The following is a 15,323-nucleotide window of genomic DNA, read 5'->3' as shown; positions in this document are numbered from 1 at the left end:
TAGACAAGAGATTTGAATTAAACTTATCCTCAACCACCCTAAAACCTAGTTCTAAGCAACTTTCCCTATAGGTTGGGGTATACAATATGTATGAAAATGACATTTTTAAGTCATATAATTATGCAAAATGCTTAGGGCGTTGCATGCTAAATATCTGGAATGAAAATTTGTTCCTGAGAGGAATTATTGCTATCCATTGATTCTTGAAAGTTTCCATAAGCTGTTCAGACAACTTACACCTTTTGATTGCACAACAATAGTAATATAAACACATCAAATTTTACTTAGCTAAAATTTTACCACTACATATTTTAATTTAGCAGATACTTAAGAAGATGTCAAGTAAATTGGATTCTAGCCTATTCTGTGGATGGCTCACAGTAACTTGTGTGCAGGTTTAAACCTATGGCTGTGGTAGGGTGAAGTCAATATGGGTAACTGATCCTGGAAAGAAAGAGAATTAGGCTGGTGCTGTAAAAAGCTGTTAATCAGACCAAATGTGACCACTGTGCTTTTTTAAAAACTTATGATATAATCCTTTGGACAGTAAGGTATGTAAGCCTTAACTATTACAATAAAATTCTATTTACTGAAAATCTAAAAACTATGAAGTGGCAAGCTTCAATTCTTATTTAAAGAGGACGATAAAGCACTGTTTTTAAATTTCTTTCTTTTTGGAGTTTCTTGAAAATTTTAGAATCTTCCTTTGTGTCACAGATCCATCTGACTTACCAAAACCTGGCTATCTGGGATTCATTTTGGAACTGGTTAAACCCCATGTACAGGGCTTATTTCAGGAAGCATAGCCATTATCAGCAGGATTGTTTTCAAGATTAATAATTAGACCTAGCTGTCTGCTCCAAGAAATAATATAACTCACTGTAACCTAAATGCTTTGCTTTTCTATCCATTTAAGTTCCCCAAAATGCCCATGCATCAAGAGAAGCTCACCTGTGATGTCCTTATGGGAGCAGATGTGGTTCAGAGTGAATGAACTAATTGATTTGATAGATAATTCTCCACAGTCAGAGTGCAACTGGAGGAAGGTTAGGTATTCCCCATAGCCCAGTGTTTGTTTTGGTAGTAAAAAGCAGAGTGATATGAAACAAAGGGGAACATTGGTAAATAAAGCCCCAGTGGAATATGAGATGTAGTGGGGATGGACAGTCTATATACAAAGATTTTTATTTATTTTCCAGACATCTATCCAGCTTATTTGGTTGGTATCCTTCATATATCCTATATCTTTATGGTATTTTATTTCAAGAGATGAATTATGTGAGTTATAAGGAGCTACCAGTACTAGGAGAGAAGGTTACCTTGACTTTTCTTTTCTCAAAATGCCTGTGTGTATCCCTGCTGGATTTCCTGAGTCTTGGCCTTTCACTGGGTCAATTCACAAGCTCACTGATGCTCTCTTAATGCTTTCTATTTCTGATACCTGGTGAATAGCTTTCTATAAGGCTGAAAAATGGTTTTTGTTTCTGATGCACCAAGGCTTTCTACCTTCCAACAAGTGCATTTTGATAGTTTTGCAGTAAAATCATGGTTTGGGGTTGGGTTGCATCATTTATTTCTTTTTCTCAGCCAATTGGGCGACCTGTACAGAACAAGTCACTGTGTTCTAAACTTTCTCATGGGGAGAGCTGGAACAGGACCCCATTTTTTTTTCCTAATGCTGTCACCAAAACTTTGTTTTGGAGTTTCAGATGTAAGTTGTTGGCAGATGAATGTTCCCACACAGCAGAAAGCCAGTTGCTTTCACCAGTATTAACTGGAGTAACTTCACAGCAGTTGCTTTTCCTGTCTTTGGAAAGTCCTTAATTTTCCTGATTGCTCTCCCATCATTCATGACAATTGCTTGAAGAGGTTTCACTGAAAGGACAGACTCAAGAGCTCTCCATGTGAACTCAGGTGTTCTTGAGGTGAAAGATGTGCTCCATGGCTTGTTTAAAGTCATTTTCCTATGGAAAATGAAGTCTTCTTGGGCTCTTCAAGAAACTATTTACTTACACCAGTTTGGTGATGACTAATTGCATGAATAAAGCAGAAGGACACTGCTTATACAAACCGTGAAAAAAATCGAAATTTAAAAAAAGGCAAAGCATTTACCTGCAGTCATGGCAAGGGGCATAAGAGAAATGATACTCAGCTATAATCCATCCTCCTTGCTACACAATATATTAGGTCAAACACATTTTTCAATATTTATTTTCTGGGTGAAATTCTGACAGGAAACAAAACTTGCATACAAATCCCATAAAGGTGAAGTACTTTAGGATAATGCTGATTGCACTGATGTACAGAACTACATGGCCAGGTGTGAGTTAAAGAGTCAATGATTTGTATTCAAGAAATATTTGAATGTACAAAGCAAATAGATTCTTTTTGAAAACACTTCTTATTTTCCCTTTATTCTTTGAGATATCAGTACTCTGCTTCTTACATTTGGATTCTTTTTGGCCCCAAAAGCTGCAGAATAGCTGTTACTAACCCAAATAGCAAAGCAGCTCCATATTGACATTTTGTAGACCCACAATTTTGCCCTTCCTCATTGAAATATTCATGATAAACATGGTAATGCAAAACATTTTTGAAACTGTGGAAATGAAAGTCTATCTAGAAAGAAGGCATCTTGTTAATAAACTTTCCATCAAGCGACCACCCCAACATCCCTGCTGATTCATGTGGATATTCTCAGGATTTTATTGCCTGGTCACAGTCTTGTTGGTTCATTTCTTCTTGATTCATTTCAGCCTTTGAAAACATTTTTCACCTGTTTGTCCTGGTTGATCAGGAGCTCACACTGAGCCACCCCAATTTCCAGTGTTTGAACAATCTGTGAAAGAAAGCCCAGATGGTGAGTGAGCTCCAGCCCAGGAATGGCTCAGGAGCTCTGTGCAAAACTAGTCATCTTCCATAATTAGGTTATTTCCCTGTAATCACATATTGAGTTACTTTCATTAGACATGACACACTATTTTTTGAAAATGTAAAGCATCAAACCCAGGTGACTCTGCAATGATTGCTATAACCCTATTCTCATTACTTTCTCTTTGTTTATTTGCTATTCTGGTACAAAAAAAAGGAGAAAAAGTGACAAACTTCAGCTCTTTTAACAAGCCTAGATAAGCCAAATAGGTAGCATAACATTAAATGGATATAATAAAAAGGAAAAAAGCCCACAGAACCTGTTATCTAGCAAAATTCTTAGGGTGAAGCCATGGCCTAAAAATACAGAAGTCTTTGCAAAATGAATTTCTGCAGACTCCCTCTGGAAATGGGAAAGAACATGCTTGATTAGGCCAGTGCTAACCTTTTGAAATCATGTTTCTCTGGTATTTATTCCGTGAAATAATAAAAGGGGACATGTCAGATATTGGAAAGCCATAATGCACTCCCTTGCTTTCTACTGCCCTTCTCTAACTTCAATGTTCCTCTCCTACAGCAATTTTAAAATAAAAAGTAAGGGTTCAGTTTGTCCTTTTAGTTGACCTTTGTACATTTAGTGGCTGTGCATCTGCACCAGTTAAATGACAGAGTAAAAAGATTTCCACCCTTTTTCTGGCTCTGGTTTCACCACGTGTGAGGCCAGAGAGGTGGCAGATCCTTGGGAAGCAAGTATTTTCTGCTTTTTGTAAGAATGAGTAAATTACTTCCACCCTCACATCTTGCTATGCTTTGTATGGAAGTACAAATTTTTGTATAACCTCCCTCAAATTGCTCCCATGGTGATAATGGAGGAGTTTTCTCCCTGGGCACCTCAGTGAGCTGTTTGTATTGGGAATTGCCTGCTCTCTCTCTTAATGAATAGAGGCGGAATTTAATAACTTAAGGATTCAAAAATATGCAGGGTGTCTTGGAGGAAAGGTTTTCCTTTCAGCTCTTCCACTTCAGTGCTTGCATTAACTTGAAAGTTTGGCATGGGTCTGTGCCCCTCCACAAAGGAAAACCCTGTGGCTGGGGCCTGGAAATTCATGGCAGAGAAATGCAATTCACTTCATGCTTACCAGGGAATCAAGGCACCACTTCAAGTAGTCCAAAAAAAATGGTACCAAGTTAACACCTTGCAAAATACGTGTTTTTACCTACATCTGAGATCAGCACAAATAATTTTATCCAGTATATTTTTGATGTGATGCTAAATTATTCAGTTGAATTCATGACTAACCTCTGGCTTTCATTATTTCCAGTCTTTATAAAAATGAAAAATAACCATGATATTTCATTAAACAGGGAACAGCTTGCACTGTGTATGGAGACCTGGCACCACATGCTGTAAATCTTTATGAAAATGGGTTGTCTGATTTACAGTGGTGCAAAATCAGAGAAAAATTATTTTTGCTGATCTCTGTGAAAGAGAGTAAGAATGAAGCAATTAAGATAATGTTAAAGTCATACTTGTAGTCCTGTCATGATAATCTTGTTGCTATTTGAATAAAATCATCCTCTGGATTGCTTTTTAAACTCTCTTTCATATTGATTTTTCCCTTCCTGTCATAATATTGTCTTACCAGTGAAGTGGCTGTCCCTTGCTCTATCTGTGCAGTGGAAAATTGATTTGGTCCCGTGTTGACCCCAGTTTTGTTCTGGTTTAGAGTTTAATTTTCATTTAACAAAAGCTACACTAGTTTAGATAACAAGTATTTCTTTCCTCAGCTGACCAACTCCTGCTGCCTTTTCCCTGGCAGGCACAAAGCAGCACCAGGGCTGCCCTCAGCTGTTACAGCACTGGGAGTGACCCTGCTGGGCTCAGGGAAAAGCCAGAGCTGGGAAACTGAGGTGTCGTGACAATGGCTGAGGATGAGCTCTCCAGAGAAATATTCCTGTAATTTGCTGGAATTAGGAAGTGAAATGTTCATTTCTGACAACAGTGACAGATTTGTACACTGGGTACACTAATTAAAACCAACTTACTCTAAGATATGAATCTGTAAATGACAGCAGCAGGAGAGCTGGGCTGCTCTGTGCCCTTCTGCAACCACAGAACCTTGTCACATACAAAATTCAGGAATTACATTTTGCAAGAAGCAAACTGAAGGATTACTTCCTTCTGCTGTGAAACATATGGGGAGATGTTTTGCTGTAAACTGTACACTCATGTGCAAGACAGAAAGAAACAAAATATTTTCATTTGCTCTTTATCTTCTCTTTTCATTGCTGTTTCTTGTTCACATGGATGTGGTGGAATCTAGTTAAGAAGTTGGAAGAGAAAAATACTTCCAACTAAATCTTTACTCATACTAAATGTAACATCTTGGGATTGTTCTGCTTTGAGATTTATCTGAGAAATTCCTCTGTAAAATTTTTTTTGCCCTGGATAAATTGTACTCCTTCCTTGCAACCTCTACCAGTAATCTCAATAGTTGGAGACATTGAGGAATGAAAGAAAAATATTTCTAATGAGCATTCAAAGCACCTCTGATATTACATCTGTATTCCTACTTCAGCATGATTTAGCTGGATGTCTCAATGCATGACAAGATGACAGTTAAATGAAAATAATGGAATAATTTTGTTTTTTACAAACATCACTCTAGTTTGCATTTGAATGTAGAAAATTGGAACTTAGTATTTTATTACACATATGGAATTTAAGTCTGTATAAAGCAGAGGAATAATGCTTTTTGAAAAGAATGTGAAGCGTAAAACCCCTCAAAATGAAAGGCTCTGTAGATGTTTAAGATTACAATAGTTGAATCTGATACAGTTTTATTTATTTATTTGCTATTTCTTCACTAAACTTCACCCTTTCCCCCCATTTAATGGATATGTCCTTGAATATTTTCCTTATTGTCATTTAAGTATCTGCTGAAGTTCCTAAGGCTGCAATTTCCTTGTAATCTTCCATCTGTTTCAAGTACAGTCAGGTCTTCAGCTCCATAAAAGCATCCAGTGAAGTCAGTGCAGTTGCATGGAATTTCTTCAGATGAGAATCTCACTTGTGATGTTTGTGTCTCCATTTTTCCTAACCCCTAACTTCTTTCCACTGTATAATTACAGGTTTTTTCAGCATTTTAATCACAAATTGATCATGGTTGCCTGAATTTTACTAGACTTCGCATTCACAATTACAGGAAATGGGCTCTTGTAATATGGGTGTGACCTTTACAAAAATATCTGAAACTCCTTTCATAAACTATTTTTCTAAGATAATATTTACAAAAGGAAAGGATTTACTTTTATGACTTTTCTTTTGTTGTCAGCCTGTTGCAATGGTGACACAGAGCATTGTGCTCAAGACTGTTCTTAATTGCCAGGGAAGATGCCGAGGACTGCTCTAGGTTAAAAATCTGTATTTACTAGTTAGAAAGGTCACACTTGAAAATGTCCATGCGATTTTTTTCTTTCTTGCCCTCAGATGTTGGGGGCAATGCCCTCATTGGTGAAGTTCCTTGTGATGCACAAAGGACCAAGGTGTATATATTGCTTGAAAGAATTATTCCATTTCTATAGAACACATACAGAAATGGGAAGAGTGAAAGGATATGATGGATATAATCTACTGCACATGGTTTTACTTTTTACTGTAATTTAGCACAGTCATAAATGGAATCTAAGATAAGAGTTGGAGAAGAAAACTGAAATTATTTGCTTTGAATTACAATATTTTTATGATCAGTTAGAAGCTGCAGCAAAGTAGGATTCATGACACTGTCTGTAGATATCAACTTTACTTTGTAGTAGTAAATCAGTAATTAAATCACTAAATGCTGACTCTGAGCAGCTTTTCTGTTTGCTGGGTTCCTTAAGCTGTGAGTCCCCACATGAAAATCTTTGCTGGTTTTTTTGTACCTAGTCCAGGTCACCAGGAAATAGCTCCTAGAAGAATTCAGCAATCCAATATTCCTTATTCAATTCTTCTCCAAAAGATATTTTATAACATTTGTAATTAACCCAAAACATTTCAAATCTGTCTCTGGCATTCAGAATGTCATGGCGTACCAAAGAAGCCATGGCAGATGATTTCATTACCACCAGCAGTGTATATTTTATACCTTCAATATCAGTCTTCAAGGTCTGACACAAGTTGTAAGACTTTTATTGCTGTCAAGCTATATAAAATCCTGGTGCCAGCTTCTTAACACTTGGAAAGTAATAACACTCTTCAACTATTTAAAAAAGTATGGACTGTTTTCTTGGAATAGATTTGCAGAGCTGAGCTATCATTCTCACTAATATTTGTATGTCTAACACCACCCTGCCATGAAATCAATGAATCTGTTTCTGTTCCCTGCAAGTGTAAAAAAGGATAGCAGTTTGTGACCATGATCATAAAACTTCTTTTAATTTAAAACATCATATGTGTCTTCCTTCAGAAGCCTGCATAAGAAATCTTGAATGATTCATATTCATATCTTATTTTTAAATCATAAGCTTTTGTTTCACCAGGAGTTCATGCGTTCTGTGTCTGAAAATGATGCAAATAAGTTGCCTCTACTGGTCAAGAATAAAAACTGAAGTAAAATAAAAATAAAAAATTATATGGCTTCCCATGTATAGTTTAGGCACTCTAATTATTGCATGTAAATGCAGAATGTAAAATTAAAAAAATAAATTTAGATCTTACAGTAACTTAGTAAAAATATACCACTCAAAGTATTTGGAAATTTAGTGCCAACAGAATTAATTGTGCTGCCTATTTCTGATGTCAAAATACGCAGCACCTGCCCTTCTGCTGTATAAAATGTTATGAATTCTGTAAATCATAGGACAAATATTAGAAAAAAATCTGTCTTGGGCAACATTACAGAGCAATTGCAGACTGTGAGGCCATTGTTTGAAGTTATTTCCATTTAATGAGGACACTGACACATTGTTGGTTGTCCTTGGAGTCCCATCCTGTTAATTCTCCATCAGGCATCAATGGGCCGTGTGCTCTGAATGGAGCAGGACCAGCAGTGAACTCTGTCCCTGGGGACAGAAAATCTCCTCCTGCAGAGTCTGAAAGCTTCCACCAAGCCTAGTGAACCTTGGAAATGAAGTCTCCCTCAGACATTTTGTCTGGAAGTACAGAGCTCCTCCAGGATGTGCATTGCAGTTTATTTCTGTTGTAACTACCAATTGGTGTGAGTTGGGTGGCATTCATGCATTTACAGGAATGTAAAACTTCCTGCTGGAGAGTTGTTTAACTGTGGGTGGCTGTCCCCAGGGACCTCCCTCAATAGCTACTGATTTGAGTTTTCTTCAAGTGATCCAGCACTTGGAAATTTCCTATGTAAATATCAGTTTGTTCCTTTTTGGTAAATATTTTGATTAGCTCTAAGTACCTATGATCAGTGTTGCTTACTGATGGCCTGAAATGATAAACCACAGAAAGTTACTGGAATGCAATGGAAGTTTGGCAGCTCTGGTAGAACAGAAAGCAGAATTAGAGATTCTGTTCCCTTTGGAGCTGTACCAAGTTGCTAATCTTTTGCTGTGTTTGGTATTTTAGGATGTCATGTCCACGTTCTTCCAGTTTGGGGCTTCCATCCAGCAAGAAGCCATTATCATGCTGAAGATCATGCAGGATTATGACTGGCATGTGTTCTCTCTGGTGACCACCACTTTCCCTGGATATCGAGATTTCATCAATGTCATTAAGACCACTGTGGAAAACAGTTTTGTGGGCTGGGACATGCAGAACGTCATCATACTCGATACCGCCTTTGGAGATGCCAAAACCCAAATCCAGCTGAAGAAAATCCATTCATCTGTCATCCTGCTGTATTGTTCCAAGGATGAAGCTGTCTACATCCTGGATGAGGCTCGCTCCCTGGGCCTTACTGGCTATGATTTCTTTTGGATAGTTCCCAGCCTGGTTAGTGGTAACACAGAAATCACTCCCAAGGAGTTTCCTTCAGGACTCATTTCAGCAGCTTATGATGAGTGGGACTACAGTTTAGAAGCTCGGGTGCGGGATGGCCTTGGGGTCATTGCCACTGCTGCCTCAGCCATGCTGGAAAAGTACTCCTTCCTTCCTGAGGCACGAACGAGCTGCTATGGACAACTGGACAAAAACGACCGGCCCTCTCAAACCTTGCACAAGTAAGGATGATTGCTTTGGGTCATTTTAACCTCTGCAGCCTTGATAGTTTTCTCTTTTATTGCCACTGTATGTTTATCGAAGGGGAGTATTGGTTTTTGCTAATCCCATTGAGCCCTTTTTAAGCAGGGGTTTTCAGATGTTGCAGGAGAACGTGCAGGAGGACTTGCTGCACTGATAGCTTGTGGTGCTGTTCACAGGGGTCCCAGGATGAGGGAAGAGATGAGAATGTTGACTCCATGTTTCAGAAGGCTGATTTATTATTTTATCATCTATATTATATTAAAAGAAAATGGTATGTTAAAACTATACTAAAAGAATTGATGACAGAGAAAGGATTTCATCAGAAGGCTAGCAAGGAATAGAAAGGAAAGGAATGATAATAAAATTTTGTGACTGACCAGAGTCTGAGACAGCTGGACTGTGATTGGCCATTAATTAAAAACAACCACATGAGACCAATCAAAGATGCACCTGTTGCATTCCACAGCAGCAGATAATTATTGTTTACATTTAATTTTTGAGGCCTCTCAGCTTCTCAGGAGAAAAGATCCTAATGAAGGATTTTTCAGAAAATATGTCCGTGACAATAGCTGTGCTCCTGGAGGTGATGTGTGCTGTGGAGAATAAACAGTGCTCTGAATCTAGTGTAGGAGATGACAGAAATTGATCTTAGAGGGTATGAAGCTGAGTGAACAAAATTGGACTATTGTGTACTTTAACTATGAGGTAAAATTGCCAAAATACTCCGGAGGCTGAGCCCGTATCTCTTGCATCAGCAGGAACCTGGTCATATTTTAGAAGACAAGAAATGTGCAGCATTAAAATGCTGTCCCTGGAAATTATAGAAGTATTAGATTAGTTAGGCAGCTTTCATCACATGAGACCTGAAATCTGTCCCCTTTACTTTTAAGGGTATATTTTTGTCACCTCTGTGAAACTTAACCAGCATTAATCCAAGCTGATATAGATGTTTTCTCTAAACAGTTTGTCAGATGGGGACTGCCAAGGTTTAAATCAGGATTCTTTTTTTGTTATTATTATTGTTTTCCTTTTAATTATCCCTTTTAGACATGATACTTCTGATTACGTCTATCCAAAATGTTGCATGGTAATAAATTTCTTTATCTGGTCTGTGAGAGGAAGTAGGGTATCTTGTGTATTTGTTAATAGCTCTTGTCAATATGGAAGCTACTAAGAAGTATTTATGACCTTTGTTCTAACCAAATAGTGCAGATGAAGTGCTTTCTACAAAAAAGCAAGCACAGGAAGGAAAGTTTGTGCTGATTTCAAAAAGGAGATTTTGGAACAGTTTTAATTTTGAGATGTATGTGCATATTTAGATTAGGAGTTGATTACCACACGATGTCCTGGAACAGTTTTCCATGAAAACAGCCTCTTTGCACACTGCATTCTTCAGAAGCTTCCTTAAAAGCCAAATGCTACCAAGTAAATGGATTTTAACATTTCCTTAGTGAGAACTTGCCTTTAGCATGACACTTGCAGGCTTTTTTCTGCTTCCTTTCCTAATTTTGAACCTTTGTCTCTAAAACTAAAAATTCCCTGAAGACATTGCAGAAACCCCACAATATTTTCCTGCTTTTCCTACTTATTTTTATTACCAAAATAACAAGGTAATGCTCTAATCCAGTAACTGTTTGGTACTTTCTGCTTCCTAAGCTGGCCAAACCTGGGAGAGAATTCTAATGCAGATTTTCAGTATGTTCTGGAGTCACTTTGTAGGTAACAAATGGGGCAGGATTTGCCCCTGTGGGTGGCTGTGTGGCCCAGCAGGCTCTGGGGAAGCTGTGGTGTGTCCCTGGTGTGTCCCTGGGGTCGGGGCAGAGCAGGGGCAGGCACTGCTGGGGGGACTGTCCCCCCCAGGGCACCCCTGTGCTGGTTCTTGGTGTGTGTGCTGGCAGTGCCAGGAGCAGTGGGAGCATCCTGTCAACCAAATTCTGAGCCTTTACAGTAGCACCTGACCTGCAAACCAAGCAGTCACTATTAATAATTGAACTCCAGTTTCTGTGAAAGTTAAATTGTATTCTGTCATAAGTGCTGGGGTTTAAAATACTCTTGGAAGGGGCACAAAAACTTGAACCTGTCTTGAAAAAGGCTCTTACCCTATTGTTTGGCTAATACACTAGTGTAGACTTGAATCAAGTATTCAGTACTCAGCATAAGCTGTATTTCTCTAAATAATCTTTATTTTCTCATTAAACCTGCATGAGTACAAGAACAGGGCTGGTGAGTGCTGGGGTAGTGAGATTAGACTTCACCAGGAGATTCTGCAGCATGCAGTGCATGATGCACCCAGGAATTATTAATAGGAGAAGCTGTAGTGCACTGTGGTTAAAGAAGTTTTCTCCTGATGTGCAACACTGAGCTATGAAGTAAAAATACCTTTCCTGTATTGGAGATTCTTTGAGCTTTTCCAACACCACAAGAACAAGAAGCAAGCTGTTTTTTAATTTAGAAATGTCAGAATTATACTAAAATAAATAAACTTTAAATAGTCCTTCTTATGTAATAACTCCCCAAGACTATTCCTGTCACATATAATCTGCTAGCAAGGCAAGTATATACAAGCATTTACCAGGACCAAGTAATCCTGGGGAGCTGACCAGTCTCTCCATGCCAAGGTGAATTACATAAATTCACTGGACTTTCTCAGCCTCATCATTAATTTTACTTTTCTAGATCTTCATCATTAATTTTACTTTTCTACTTTACATGAAAAATCAATGCCCTAACTGGGGTTTTATTCTGAAATGGAATCTTCACAGTTTCAGGTCCCAGAGAGTGCAGTTTCATATTGTAAACTACAACATAAATGTATATGTGCTGTATTAAGAAACTAACCTGAGGAAAGGATTTTGGAGCATGTTCCCAGTGGAAAGGGCTAAAGTAACTGTAAATAAATGATGGACCTGGGGTCTGCTGTGCTCTACCCCCCTGTCCATCTGGGAATCAGTGCTGGAGAAGCTGGGTTGAACAAGAGGATGCTGCTGCAAGCTCAGAAGCAGAGAACTCAGAGGAAGGCAGGGAAGAGGCCTGTAAGGGAATGCCTGAGCAAAACAAAGCTCAAAATAGAGAAAAACCCCAGGATTTTTAGGCTCCATCTATTGTAATGACAGTCTAATTCAGCTTTAAACCCAGGATAGTATTCTGAGGCTATGCTATAATAGCTAATTTGCTTGTAAATGGAAGTTAATAATGCTTTATATGTGACTTCCCACATCTAGATAGCAATTTTATCTCTGTTTGTGAAGAAATTCTATGTAAAGAAAGCAGTGAAGTAAAAGCTCCTCCTCCCTCTTTCTCAAATCCTTTGAGTATTAAATTGGTTTGAAGATATATTTGTTTTAAAGCACACAATTTGTCTTTCCCCCATCACTGCAATTCTGAGATACTTTTATTGGTTTCTTAGACCCAGAGGAAAATCAGGTTTGCTTCAATTTTTGGAATGATCTGATCAATGCTCATTTCTGGTACACATAGGAAAGCCAGTTTTTCCCTATGAATAAAGGATTTTTAATAAAATACAGGGCTCATTTTCAATGCATTAAAAACACAGATATATATGTATATTTGTATCTGTATTGATTCAGATCATCTTTTTCTATCTGTGTAAGACCCAGGTCTCCCACGGCAGAAAACCACTATTGTGTGAAATACTGGCACAGCAGGATAAATAGAATTAGCACCTCATTAATGCCAAGTCAGTTGAACAAACTCTTGTTCTCTCTAAAAAAGGGAAAACACAGAAGCAAACAAACAGCAAAACACAAAAACCCTGCCAGTCATGGAAAATGCTGCTGCTGTGTGCATTGAAATGGTGCTGCTTTGTTTACAAGAGTGCTCATGGTGTGTTATGGAAATCCTGACCCTGGGAGAGACATTTCACTGCAGCATTTCCAACCCTGCTGGTCCTGAAAAGCAAAAAGATGTGTCTGTCCATAGGTAGTCAGGTGCTTGCCATGTGGGGCTGACATTTGGTGAGATTCTTTCTGAAATGCAGCCCAGCTGTAGGCAGGATTTAGAGACCCATCCTTCAGCAGTGAGGGTGCAGGTTCAGAGGGTACCCTACCCTTCCCAAGCACAATTTCCTTTATTTGTCATCCCTGGAGCAGGAGCAATGGGCAGTCCACAGGGCCAGGGACAAAAGCTCAGTTGTCCTTGCTGTTGTGCTGCTGCTATCCTTCAGCACAGCACCTTCCTCAGAGGGAGAGGGTTTGCTGTCTCCCTTGTCCTGATGGTCATTCAAATTCAATATTTTGATTCCAGCTTCCATCATGACAGATTTGCCTCTTTTTGAATGAAATCTGGGATTAAAGGGACACAATGGTTTGGTGAATAATCCAGCAAATCTGTTTAATATTTTCCCACTTACAGATCAACAGCCTATTTGTAGAGGATTTGCTCATTTAAGTGAGAAGACTTGGTAACAATAGGTATCATCTTTATTGGATGATTGAAGGTGTATAGACATTTAACTAATTATGTATTAGTCCAAAGGAAAACTAAACTTCACAGACAACAAAGGAGGGGTTCTGTAGGGGAACACTGCCCCAGAGACCCCAGCATGATGCTGGTTTACTTAAAAAGTGATTCAAGAAATTACTGAAAATCTATATTAGAATTTTCTCCCAGGTTTGCTCAGCTTAGGAAGCAGAAAGTACCAAACAGTTACTGGATTAGAACATTACCTTGTTATTGTGATAATTAAAATAATTCTAAACAAGAGAACAAGCCTGGCCTCTGGCAGTGGAGTGGAGCCTGCCCTCAGGGCTGGAAGCAGGGCTCAGCATCAGCATATCAGAGAATGTTCCTGGAGATGGAGCTGCTGCAGGCACCATCCTCTGGCAGGAAGCCAGGCACACATCATGGGGAGGAGCTGGGGATGCTTCTGAGCTGGTGCAGCAATATGTGATCAAATTAGGGCTGCTTTTGAAATGTTGATGCTGATAACAGCATTAACTTGCTAAACGTTCTGGTGTTCAGTTACACTCACTGTGGCACATCCCAGGGAGCTGGGATATGCCTAACTTCCTAACTTTGCTCCCTCCCTTTGCCTCCCTCTCAGAAGGGTTCCCCTGCTGTTGGTCTGCAGAGCTGGGGCAGGATGGCTTTTCCAGAGCCAGTGGCAGCGAACGCTTTAAGGAGCAGCTGGCAGGAGGTCCCAGAAGCTGGCATGCTGTTCCTTTTGCACAGTCACTGAGCAGATCCCTCCCAAGCCTTTACTCATCCTGCTGGCTCCAGGCCTAGGGAGACACAGCTCCAAAGCAAGGACCCTTGTGGAAGAGCAAGGGCTGGGAGAGGGAGGAGGAGGACGCACAAAGAGGAAGAAGTGACTTTGCATCACTGCAAAAGATTTGAATTTAGAAAAAAAAAATCCTACATAGTATAGAATATAGAATTGACTTAAAAAAATGCATCAGTACCTTGTTTAATAGGGTTCTATTGCAGATGTATTTCTGTATGTACTTCACACATTATATATTCTACATTAAGTAATTTTTTGGTTTAATTTTACGGAGGAAGTCTGTTTCTTAATGATAAAAAATGTGTCTTGGGGGTTTCTACTGATAAGTATCATTCAAATGTCATGGTTGAATCATAGCAAGGAAGTTCAGCAGTTCAGAGCCTCAACAAGATAGAGAAGAAAAGACAAAATTTGCATCCACTCATGCTTTTTTAGGTATGAGGCTGAGTGAATGCCAAGCCCAGATCAGCTGGCTGTCTAGGTTATTAAAATGGTTGGGTTTACACTATTTGCAGGAAAGAGAAATATCACCAGAGAACATGTTGGTTTTGAGGCATTTAATCTGCTTTAAATCTCAGTTTGGAAATTCCTTCTTTGAGAGAGAAGAGGGAGAGTTTCTCTTAATGCAAGATGTATTTCCCCAAGCCTCTCCAGCTTCTGTTCATTGCCTGCAGTTCTCAGAGATTTGAAATTCTGCCCCATGGTGAAGAAGACATTAAATAAAAATGATAGTCCCTGATGATGGCACCTGGAGAGTTTATCAAGTGTGATTATCTCATCTGAGGGCAAGAAATGCAGCTCTGAACTCAAGGCAGAGAGGAGTCCCCTGGTCTGTCTGCTCCCTGCAGCTCTCAGGCCCTGTGCTTTGTTTTACAGGTCTAGGGACTAAGTTGTCTCCTCAGAAGGTGGCTCAGAGGTGACACATTTTCATTAATGCCTCTGCCTTCCCCATTCTATTTTTCCCAGCTGCTGGTGTGTTTGGGAGCTGCATTCTAGGTGAATTTCACACTAATTATAAACAAACCTCTT

General features: G+C 39.1%; 1 protein-coding gene across 1 annotated transcript in view; it reads left to right on the top strand.

Annotated features, from left to right (window-relative positions):
- Positions 1 to 15,323, top strand: part of GRIN2A (glutamate ionotropic receptor NMDA type subunit 2A) — a 146,576-nt gene that overhangs the window by 76,428 nt on the left and 54,825 nt on the right. The window contains exon 4 of the mRNA XM_066560689.1: positions 8,438 to 9,030. Within this exon, the coding sequence (XP_066416786.1) occupies positions 8,438 to 9,030 (593 nt within the window). The remainder of the gene's footprint in view (positions 1 to 8,437; positions 9,031 to 15,323) is intronic.

This window comes from Molothrus aeneus, chromosome 16, assembly GCF_037042795.1.
Source record: "Molothrus aeneus isolate 106 chromosome 16, BPBGC_Maene_1.0, whole genome shotgun sequence".
Taxonomy (NCBI): Eukaryota; Metazoa; Chordata; class Aves; order Passeriformes; family Icteridae; genus Molothrus; species Molothrus aeneus.
The sequence above is the reverse complement of the archived record's forward strand: the minus strand, read 5'-3'. Positions and strand labels throughout refer to the sequence as shown.